Source organism: Opisthocomus hoazin, chromosome 25 (assembly GCF_030867145.1).
Source record: "Opisthocomus hoazin isolate bOpiHoa1 chromosome 25, bOpiHoa1.hap1, whole genome shotgun sequence".
NCBI lineage: Eukaryota > Metazoa > Chordata > Aves > Opisthocomiformes > Opisthocomidae > Opisthocomus > Opisthocomus hoazin.
In genome coordinates, this window is record NC_134438.1 from 4493631 (window position 1) to 4505490 (window position 11860).

Sequence of the window (11860 nt, forward strand, 5' to 3'; positions counted from 1 at the left end):
GGGGGTTACGCCTCCGGGCGAGTCATAGCCAATGACGAAGTCGCGGGGAGCCAGCTGCACCGCCTCCCTCCCTATATAAGGTGGGCCCGGGAAGGGCGCCCGCTTTCGAGGTGCTGCCCAGACCCGTTGCGCGTCTGCCGCTCCCCGCGCTGCCCGCCCGAGCCATGGTGAGCGGGGCGGGGGGCTCCGGCTGGGGGCGGGGGGGCTCCCGGCACCGCTCCGCACGCTGAGGCAGAGGGGGGGGGGCGGGGCGGCCCCACCCGCGCGCGCCGGCAGCTGCGGGTCCGCCCCAGCCCCTGAGCTCGCGGCGGGGGAGGAGGAGGAGGGACGGGCCCCGCGCCGGAGCGTGGTCGCCGGCGGGCCCCGAGCTGCCCGCCCCGGCCGGCCTTCGCGGTGCCTCGTCCCAAAATGGTGGCGGTTCCTCCGAGAACATGGCGGCTCTCCCCGGGGGCGGCGGCACCATCAGCCCCCGGCCCACTCGGGGGTGACGCCGGCCCGGGGCCTGCGGAGCCGCGGCCCGGCCTTGGCGGCGGGGCGTCCAGCCGTGAGGGGGGGCGCGGTGCCCGGGTGCTCTCCTGGGGAGCTGTTGAACATAAAATGGGGGGGAAAAGCTCCTCCTTGGGGCGTGCGGGACGCGGAGAGGCGGTGAGGCCGGCGCTGGCTGCGCCTCTCCCGGTCCTGGCCCCGCCGCAGCCGGGTGCGGCCGTGGCGTGAGGGAGGCCGGGGCACGGGGAGGCCGCGTGAAGGGCTGCGGGAGGCCGGCTGGGCTGCGGAGCTGCCGGGGAGTGACCTTGGAAGCTGCCGGCCGTGGAGGGAGAGCTGAGCGGGGTGACAGGGCTGAGAGATCGGCTGCGCTGAGCGACAAGTGGGAGCTGTCAGCTGGGGGCTCGGGCAGGCGTGGGGCCCTTCACCCGGTGGGGGTCTGCCCTGCAGATCTCTGTGGAAAGAGATCGTGGGTGTCGGAAGGTTGCGTGGATTTAAAAAATGTGGCGGTCTGCTTCTGTGGGGCTGTGAATGCACAGGGAACATCTCACAGCATCCCAGCATGGCAGGGGTTGGCAGGGACCTCTGTGGGTCACCCAGCCCAACCCCCTGCCCAAGCAGGGTCACCCACAGCAGGCTGCACAGCACCGCGGCCAGGCGGGGCTGGAATATCTCCAGAGAAGGAGACTCCACAGCCTCCCTGGGCAGCCTGGGCCAGGGCTCCGTCACCCTCAGAGGGAAGAAGTTCTTCCTTCTTTTCAGCTGGAGCTTCCTCTGCTTCACTTTGTGCCCATTGCCCCTTGTCCTGTTTTTGTGATATTTGTTGAACTGGAAATGGTTAGAAGTTAGAAGAATCCTGGAGGGATGTGTTGATGTCTTCTCTTGTTCTTGCCCTTCCCTGGGGGGCTGTTTATGGTCACATTTTTTTAAAGTAAAGCCAAATCAAGAGTGTGAATGCAGTCCCTCGCCTCTGCAAAGGATGCAGTTTCCCTTGAGCTTCATCCTAGGGAGACCATGCTCCTCATTACGGTGTGTTGTTGAGCTCGATCCAAGCTGGTGCAGCCATTCTTGTGAAACCTGGCTTTCCATCAGCTTCACACAGGTGAGGCTGTACCTGAAATATGGTGCTGGAGAGTACAAGGGAGTGTGATCCACCAGCACAGCTGGAAAGAGCTGGGCTGCTTCAGGCTGGCAAAGACTGCAGCAAGGCCACCCAGTAGCAGTCCACAGCTGCTGCAGGGGCGGCTGCAGGAGACAAGCCAGTGCTCCTGAGCTGGAGTGCATCATACAGCAAAAGGAGTCAGGTAACAGAGGCTGGGCTGGGGAAATGCTCCGGGAGTTTTTTCTGAAGCTGGTTCTATGCTTGGAAATAGTCTATGTAAGTGGGGGAGAGCTTAATTACTTAAGGATTTTGTGTCCTAACTTCTGGCTTGAATACAGCACTTAAGTGCTGTGTAGTACATATTTAAACCTTATTAACTATGAAACTTCTGTCAGTGATACGTAAAGGCCTGGAATTGTAATGAATGACTGTTGTCTTTTGCCTTGTATATAACTTGGAGTTTACGCTTTCAGGGCTCAGATTTTGTTCTGTTCTTTAGTATTCCTGGTACTGTAAGCCTTCTGCTGCTGTGAAAAGGCTAGGCAGAGCAAACTAGGCGGAGTCTTAGCGTCTAACAAAGATTTGTGTTTCATGGAAGAGCTGCATACTACTGAAGTACATGGTAGAGTTGCAGGAAAGCAGTTGAAAGAGACCTCTTAAAGCAGGGCTAACAGTAGTGCCAGGCTTTTGTGACTGACTTTGTCGTGCCAAGTTTTGCAGCCCTCCAAGGATGGGTATCGATCCCTTCCTGCCTCTCTGGTGACCTCTTCCAGGGCTGCTGGGGAAGCTTTTCCTCACACCCAACCCAAATCTCCCAGCATCTGCCCAGAACCCTCCTGCAGAGCAGAGAAGACTTGTGCACTGGCCGTGTGTCTCCTTTTGTAGCCTGGCACATTGTTTGCCTTGTTGAGGATGAGAATGCCCCGCTTGAACATTCAGGATGGTTTCTGTGGTAACCCCCAGAATCTTCTCAGTGGGACTGCTTCTCAGTTAACTGCTTCTTTGTGCGGGAGCAGGGAGTTACTCTGCTCCAAGTGCTGAACTTTGTGCTTTGTCAAAGTAAACATGCTGTGCTTGTAACAGAGCACCTGTAGGACCTGGTCTGTGGCTGTGTTGCCCAAGCTGTACTTTCAAAGACTTCATCATTCATGTTCCAAAGGGAATATTTGTTGTTGCTTTGTGTGGTTTGAAGTAGTGGTGCTAGTTCATTTGATGCTGAAAAGCTTGTGTATAGTCTTAGGGCTTCTATGCATTTGCTGTGCCTGGGCATGCTAGGCCCTACACATTCCTTTTAGTGACCTTCTCCAGCTGCTTAGGAGCTTCACTAACAAAGCTTGTTAGTGATAGGACCTCAGTACAGGTGAGGATCCGGACTAAAGTGGTGGTATATTTCTACTCTTTCTCCCCTCACTATAGAAGAGTTGCAGGCTGTCCTCCTGCTTTCTTGAAAGGATGATGTGACCTAATTCATTGCCCTGGCCTGGCTTCTCTGTGACAGTGTACCCTTGTACGGCATCATAGAAGTGTTTGGGTTGGAAGGGATCTATGGATCATCTTGGTCCAACCCCCCTGCCACGGGCAGGGACCCCTTCCACCAGCCCAGGGTGCTCCCAGCCCCGTCCAGCCTGGCCTTGGGCACTATCAGGGAGCAGGCAGCCATGGCTGTGCTGGGTAACCTGGGCCAGGGCCTCACCACCCTCAGAGTGAAGAATTTCTTCCTTATATCTAATCTAAATCTCCCCTCTTAAGTTTAAAGCCATCATCCCTTGTCCTGTCCCTCTCCAGCTCTCTCGCAGCCCCTCCAGGCACTGGCAGCTGCTCTAAGGTCTCCCCACAGCCTTCCCTTCCCCAGCCCCAGCTCTCCCAGCAGAGGGGTTCCAGCCCTCGGATCATTGCTGGGGCCTCCTCTGGCCCCGCTCCCACAGCTCCAGCTCTGTCCTGTGCTGAGGGCTCCAGAGCTGGACGCAGGGCTCCCAGGGGGTCTCAGCAGAGCAGGGCAGAGGGGCAGAATGCCCTCCCTCGCCCTGTGCCCTCGCTGCTGGGGATGCAGCCCAGGGCACAGCTGGCTTTCACACTGCTGGGTCTTGTCCAGTTTTTCATGCACTCCCTCCCTCCAGTCCTTCTCCTCAGGGCTGCTCTTAGTCCATTCTCTGCCCAGCCTGGATTTGTGCTTGGGATTGCCCCGACCCAGGTGCAGAACCTCATGTGGTTCACCCAGGCCCACCTCTCAGGCCTGTCCAGGTCCTACTGGATGGCATCCCTTCCCTCCAGTGTGCCGACCGCACCACAGAGCTTGGTGTCATCAGCAGACTTGCTGGAGGTGCACTCAATCCCACTGTCCATGTCACTGACAAAGGTGTTAAACAGCACCAGTCCCAGTACTGACCCCTGAGCAATGTCACTTGTCTCCACGTGGACGTTGAGCTGTTGACTGCAACTCTTTGAGTGTGACCATCCAGCCAAATCCACATCCACCGAGTGGTCCATCTGTCAAATCTGTGTCTCCAATTTAGAGAGAAGGATGTCTTGTGGGACAGTGTCAAATGCTTTGCATGCTGGAGCTGCTTTTCCTGCTGCCCTTTTTACAATGTGTAGGTTCGCTGTCCTCTGAGGGGGGAAACTGTATGACTTGAGACAGAACAGCACTGTCTCGTGACCCTGAAGGATCAGCGCCTCCTGTGCCTCCCTTCTCCGTTCTCAGGAGATAAGCTGTTTGCACACATCCAGCTGCAAAAGATCCTGGAAAACAGCAACCGTGAACTGGCATTCGCAAAGCCGCGAATCCGAAGCTGATTGGCTCTAGTAACTATTGCATTAAATAGAAGGTATTCACTTGAGCAATAAAATGATTCTGATCGAGCACAAGGTTGGGGTCTGAAATCATTCACCGCACTCTACCATTGCACTGCCTTGGCAAGCCCAGCGCTTCAACCTGGAGAGTGCTAGAGTAATGGCCTTGGAGAGGAGTAGTGTGGCAGCAGCTCTGAGTAAAGCTGCTTGCAAAGAGGATGTGGATTGCTCTTCTCAGAGCTGTATATCTGAATGCACAGCTTGGATGGATGGGAAGCTGAAAAACAGCAGTGTCAGCTGTTCAGTGCTGCGGTTGAGAACAGGTGATAGGGTTTTGGCAAATAGAGATTTTAATTTCTTGGTGTTCCCAAGAAAATTGAAAAGACTGTGCTCCTGCTTTCCTGCATTGATTCTTGATGTGGACTAGGCAGTTCCAGGTCCTACTTATCCTGGAATTTCAGGGGACAAATTAATTGGATCGTCCAGTCATAGGATCTGAACATAGTTAAATGTGACAGTTACTCAAAACTGTCCTGTATGCAGACTTTTCTAGAAATGTGTTTAACTCTGTCACTTAAAATTAGAAGTTAAATATAAAATGCCACAGATGAACCAGGAGTTTGGAGATGGTTCCATTGTGGTTTGTCTTTTAATATTCACATCCCTATGCTGAAATATTAAGGAAGCTGGGTTTATCCTCTGGACAGCAAAGGCAACGTGGGAATCCATAAATTGGTACGGATAGATCCTTTTGCTGGCATGAACTATTTTCTGTGTAGCTTAAATGAGGTAGAGTTTTGCCTAGTGTTAAGGAGTTCAGTACTTTGAGTACAGCAATGTGATGTGAGGCCTGGTGTTCTGTGTTTGTGAAGCGATGCTAAGGGTTTTAAGCAAAGACTTATATAATGGCAAAGTTCCCTAAAGTGATTGGGAGAATTTTTTTTAATTTTATGTATATTAAACAAAATAGCCCCTTCTTGCAGAAGAGTTTGCTCCCTCTGGTGGCTGTGCTTCTGTGGCTCCTGGGGCTGAAGTTTTTTTGGGTGCCTAGGCCAGTGACAGGTGTAGTCCTCTGTTTTTTCTAAATATTCACTGTTTGTTGTGAAGAGAGGAGTTGGCTGAAGGGTTTGGAAGAGTTGATCAAACTCTTCCTGTCTGGTTGAGGACAGGAACAACAAGGAGGAATGTGTCTGTAAAAATGACAGTGCCTAGAAGAAGGCTCTTTCTAGGTGGAGGTGGATGATGACTGAAAGAGGCTTTTGTATTCTGTTCTATTTTGTGCCAAATGGCCCTGACACCAAGACAATAAGGCCAATGTTTTAATAGCTTTGCAGTATGGGAGTTCAAGCTGTGTGTGCTGAATGTTTTCTAAACAAGGAAGCTGCTGTTTCTGCTGAGTGATCGAATTTTTTCTCCACACAGCGTGAGTGCATCTCAGTCCATGTTGGTCAAGCTGGTGTGCAGATCGGCAACGCATGCTGGGAGCTCTACTGCCTGGAGCATGGCATCCAGCCCAATGGGACCATGCCAAGTGATAAAACCGTCGGTGGAGGTGATGATTCCTTCAACACGTTCTTCAGTGAGACCAGTGCAGGAAAACATGTCCCTCGTGCTGTGTTTGTGGACCTTGAACCAGCAGTAATAGGTAAATACAGTGACCTGTGCGAGGGACTGTAGAACATGGTGTAGGATTTGATTTAATGGACGCATTTTTTGACTAAGGGATCTGTTTCTCTAGTCCTGCAAAATATCTTGGGGTTTAAATTTTTACTATGTAAAGCTTGCCTGTGTCTTTCAAGTGATGGAAAATACATGGCTTTGGCAAATGTGTACTGTGGAACGCTAAATAATTTAAGTAGTACCTTCTGCCAGCCTGTGGAATTAAATGTGTCTGCTGAACATGCCTCATGCTTTGGTTATGCAAGGAACTGGTTATAACCTCTTGAAACGTGGCATAAGGTATACAGCAGACAACAGCAGTGTTCTTAGAAGATGTGATAAGTATAAAGTAGATTTCTTTTTGTACATTGGAATGATTCCTGTGCTTTTCCAAAACAATCTTGTACTCTGTAGCTTTAGTAGTGCTTGAAGAAATGAGTCTCATTCACTAGCCTAACCTCAGGGACTTCAAACATGCATTTCAACTTCCTTATCTTTGAATAACAATCCACTCTTATCCTGAAAATCAGTTGTATCCCAAGCTCTGGCAGCACTGGCTCTTAGTGTTCAGATGTGATCCCATGCATCAGCCACTGACCAGTCCCACCTTCTGTGGCATTGGCCACACTGCCAGCCTGGTGTGAGCTGCCCAGTTTCACAAGACTCTTGTTCCTTGTGTCATGAATCTTGGTTTTGTCCTCACAAATGTGTGTCTCTGAAGTCATTCTGCTGGAGCTGCTTTTGTGTCTCTTGCCTTAATGATTTGGAGCTCTCAGAAGAGGTCTGTGTGCTTGTGCAGTTGCTGTGTTTAGCTTTCTGCACTAGATAGAGTTGGGAAGGGGAGATGAGTGACTAGGCTTAGGCTGCTCCTGTATACCCAAACTGTGGGTCTCTTAACTTGTTTTCCTTGTAGCACCCCAGACATTTTTCTGTGGCTAATACAGTAGAGTGAACTTAGCAGGAGAGCAGAAGGCTGTTGGGCAGGTTGAGGGTGGGAGTGCTGGACTGATAATTTTGAAATGAGCCAAAGCACCCATGGCCATACACTGATATCCCCCGGAGCGGTTGCAGGTCTGACTTTCCATTTTCTTGAGCCCCATGGCTGTTGCTTCCTCTGCTGCTGGCCAGGTGGTGGCTCCCAGCAACCAGAAAAGGCTGAGAAATGAGGTGAGGGGAGAGCAGGTGGCAAAGCTCCTGCCTTGCCCCTGGGGGTGAGTAGCTGGTGAGTCTTGGGACAAATGGGAAAAGGTAGTGTTCCAGCACTTGTTAATAATGCAAGTGTAGTGTGGGAAGATGTGCAGGAGGCTGTCTTATGAAATACTTGGTAATACTAAAAGAGTTAGGATTTTGTTAAATGTTGTATCGTATGCCTTTCTGGGGGCTAGCCTGCTTTCTTTATTCCTGCCCTGCTTATTTGAAAAATATTGGTCCAGTTTCCTGGGCAGGGCTTGCATGACTCTTCCCATTACTGCAGCATGTCCCCCTGCACTGTTTATGAATAAAACATCTCTTGTGTGTGCAGCAGCTCTGTAGCTGTCACGCATGTACACCAGGGATTTCTGGAGCTTCCAGGTCAGTGCTGCTCTTGATGAGAGCAGTAGAACTGCTGTACATGTACACCAGGTCCATGGATGTGGTAAAATACCGTCAAACTTTCCACCAAGAAGTCGGGCAGTAACAGGTTGGGAATTCAACACAAGCATCTGTAAAAATCTATCCCAGATAGACTTGAAAACATGAAGGATGACATGTCCAGAGGAAAGCTTGGCTTAGCTGTCCCCTAAACTCGAAATGCTTTATTCCAGCACACTTTCAGTCCAATGACTGATCCTCTTAACTCTTCAAGTTTTGTTACTTCCCCAGGACCATCTGGACTCATGATGCCCCTACCATCACCTTTTTCTTTAGGTTCTGTATTTTTCCCTTTTACCCATATTCCTCCTCTATAACTTGGAGTGGGAATGCAGGAAGTCTTAGAAACACATGTTTTGAATGGTGGACTTCTCCAAATTGTTTTTATTTTGGTGCAGCTTGGAAATACTTTAGAGTATTGGATTGCAAGCTGCAGTGGTAGGTGGTCAGTCTAAATTGGTTCATATAATAACTATATTTTTAAATCTTGAATTCTACTTATCTTTGTCTTGCTCACTCTTTTTCAGATTACAAATAATATATACAAACAGGCAGCTTCATCTGTAGTTAATAAAGCTCTTTGTTTTCCACCTGATTTTAATTAAAGGATGCAGTACTGCATTAACATACAACTCAAAAATGGCTTGAGCTAAACCAGAGACAAAGCTATGAGTGTGTTTGTCTCTTTGTGGTATGACAGAGCTTTAGCCTGCTAGATGTAAGTGCATATTTCTGATAACTACTGGAGATAACTCTAAACCATTCTCCAGATCTCTAGCTGATGGGGGATGCTGTGTGTTCATTTGCGTGGTTTCTTTGTAACACAACCATTCATGCTGGAGCTTACAGCTCAGTGTTGGAATAACTGAATATCTCTACAAGAGCATCTCCAGTTGCTTTTGAGCATTACCCTCTACCCTTGGCAGAAAGTGCAATTAAGGGAAAGATGGGGGACAAGTGAGCAGTGTAGGCTCTGACTGCCTGCAGCTGCAGAAGCAATAAGGCAATATCCTGGAGGGCTTGGAAAATAATGGGGAAAAGCAGTATTGCAGGTGCTGAGCTGCAGAGTGGGCCTGAAGTTGTCTTAAACTGTGGAAGAATGATTCTGCTACAGTCCACTTTTAAATTGCTCTTGCAGGTCAAAAATTAAAACTTATGTGTAAAATGGGACAGTTTCTTAAGCAGTAACTTTGTTTTTCTTGGGTGTTCAACATTTAGACTGTACTAAGTATTGTCACCTACTAATAGGTAGAAATAAAGCTGCTTTTTTACCGGTAAGTTTTTAGGTATCTTATTCTGGACACCCTCAGAAGTTTGAAAAACTTGGTGTATATATAGAGAACTAACTTACAAATAATATTCATCTTGTCTCCGTAGATGAAGTTAGGAATGGGACATACAAGCAACTCTTCCATCCTGAACAGCTGATATCTGGTAAAGAAGATGCTGCAAATAACTATGCTCGAGGTCATTACACAGTTGGGAAAGAAATAATTGATCTTGTTCTGGAGCGTATCAGGAAACTGGTAAGACTTTTCTTCATTGGAGGCTTTTAAAGGTCTGTCGTCTGTTTTACAGGATTTTGAAATCAGGTTATCAAATACATAGGCCTATAAATTGTGCTTTAATTTATTCCATAGTAGGAGAATCACTGGACTTAGTCTGCATCTGGTTTTATTCTTAGCCAGCTAAGAAGGGTTGGATTATTCCTGTCAGATATGACTTTCAGGTGGCCTAAAATGCTGATGAGGTGCCTGAAACTACATGGACTCATGTTTGACTTCAGAAAGCCAGGACTAAGAATGTTGATTTGCATAACTCCTGCTGGAGCAGGTCTGGCTGGGGCACTTGCAAGGAACTTTAAATAGGGGTGTTTGCTTGCTTCTGTGGTTTAGACTTTTGTTTGCATTTCCTGCTGTTATAATTTCTGAATTAATGTTATGGAAATAACAGTAGAAATGGAATAAACATCAGTAAGCTGGGATGTTTCAGGCTCCCCAGTACTTTGATCATGTGGCAAATTTATGAAGATGTCAGCTGAGGAGGTTAGACTTCCCTCTTTAGGGCTGCTAAGCATCTGTTTTACCAAATCTGTGTCACAAAGGTAAGGAATTCTCATTGCACAAAAAAAAACAGGGTATACCTCTGGTGCTTTAATATGAAATGCTAAATGAGTCTTGCTGAAAAGTACACCTTCTGCAGATCAAAACTGCTGGTATTCTCAACACTTGGCTGTAGCCATCTCTGAAGCTAAGATAAGCTTGCAGCAGGCTGTACTTTGACCTAAAAAATATGGTTGTAGTTTCTTTTTACAAGCTGTTGGAAGTCCCTGTCAGTCCTGGGAATCAAGCTAAGCATCATGGGGCACTTTTTTCTGAGGACAAGGCAGTCTAATTTCTTCATCCGAGAAGACTAAACTTGGAATGGCAGTGTAACATGTTTAGGCAGCTCACTTCCCTGAACTAAGCTACATGTTTGTAACTCTCAGAGGATTATAGCAGTAGTTCTGGGACAGAGGATTGCTCCATTTCTGTGCAGGTAGAGTGTGTCAAATCAGTGTAAGAGATAGAATGGTCTGTAGTTCTTTGAATTATTATTTCTTTTCTTGGTCATTGTTAGTGGCCTTGACTAGAGAATTGGAAGTAGGGGAAGTTTTGAGGTAGTAATTTGAAGGGGAGAGGTCACCCTTTAGTATGCAGGGGGCTTAAAATAGCCAAGAGTACAATGGCTTTTGTAGGGCAGTTCCTTGATTGTGGGTGGATGAATCAAATTCAATGTTACTTTCCTGAAGCTTGAACAGTTGGCATGTGTCAGAATTCAGAGTTGTCTTGAGCTTGTTTTGGGGTATTTAATGTCTACACAATTGCTCTAACCCACCTATATTTTCTCTTTCAGTCTGATCAGTGCACTGGCTTGCAGGGTTTCCTGATTTTCCACAGCTTTGGGGGAGGCACTGGCTCAGGTTTTACTTCCCTGCTGATGGAGCGCCTGTCAGTTGACTATGGGAAAAAATCAAAATTGGAATTTGCCATCTACCCTGCACCACAGGTCTCGACAGCTGTTGTTGAGCCGTACAACTCCATCCTGACTACCCACACCACTCTGGAGCATTCCGACTGTGCCTTCATGGTTGACAATGAGGCCATCTATGACATTTGCCGTAGGAATCTGGACATTGAACGCCCGACCTACACCAATCTCAATCGCCTCATTGGTCAGATAGTCTCCTCCATTACTGCTTCCCTCAGATTCGATGGTGCCTTAAACGTGGATCTTACTGAATTTCAAACTAACTTGGTGCCTTATCCTCGTATCCACTTCCCATTGGTAACCTACTCCCCGATTATTTCAGCAGAGAAAGCCTATCATGAGCAACTCTCTGTGTCTGAGATAACGAATGCTTGCTTTGAGCCATCCAACCAGATGGTGAAGTGTGACCCTCGCCATGGCAAGTACATGGCCTGTTGTATGCTGTATCGTGGGGATGTTGTCCCCAAGGATGTCAACGCTGCTATTGCTGCTATCAAAACCAAGCGCACAATCCAGTTTGTGGACTGGTGCCCTACTGGTTTTAAGGCAAGTCTCAGTTATGTCATGATTTAACAGACTTATTTGCTGTCATGGGCTTGTGAAATATATTTTCTGATTGAGATGTTCTGTAGGTACCTGATTTGTATTTTGGGAAATGGAGACTTAAGTTCTTGGAGCGTTTTTATTCAATTACTGTCTGACTACTTTGATTATAGTCACTATCAAATGCTACAAAGAAACTCATGGTCTCTTCTGCTTTTTACGTAGGTTGGCATCAATTACCAGCCACCAACGGTGGTTCCTGGTGGTGACCTAGCCAAAGTCCAGCGGGCAGTGTGCATGCTGAGTAACACTACAGCCATTGCTGAGGCGTGGGCTCGTCTAGACCACAAGTTTGATCTGATGTATGCCAAACGTGCCTTTGTTCACTGGTATGTTGGAGAAGGGATGGAGGAGGGAGAGTTCTCAGAGGCTCGGGAAGATTTGGCTGCACTTGAGAAAGATTATGAAGAAGTGGGCACAGACTCGATGGATGGAGAAGATGAAGGTGAAGAATATTAAATACAGCAAAAGTGAATTGCAAATCTTTTGCCATTTTACTGCCTCTTCAGTAGCGGTGTAAATCCTGTTAAATAATTGGAATAAACTTCTTTAATCAAGGCA

The 11860-nt window shown here is 48.2% G+C and overlaps 1 protein-coding gene across 1 annotated transcript; it reads left to right on the forward strand.

The window, feature by feature from the left end:
• The first annotated feature begins 61 nt into the window (after positions 1–61).
• LOC104327336 (tubulin alpha-1C chain) lies at positions 62–11860 on the forward strand. The gene is made up of 5 exons (XM_075442853.1): positions 62–167; positions 5798–6020; positions 9044–9192; positions 10562–11242; positions 11465–11860. The coding sequence occupies exons 1-5, from the start codon at positions 165–167 to the stop codon at positions 11756–11758; spliced, it is 1350 nt and encodes a 449-aa protein (XP_075298968.1). The 5' UTR covers positions 62–164; the 3' UTR covers positions 11759–11860.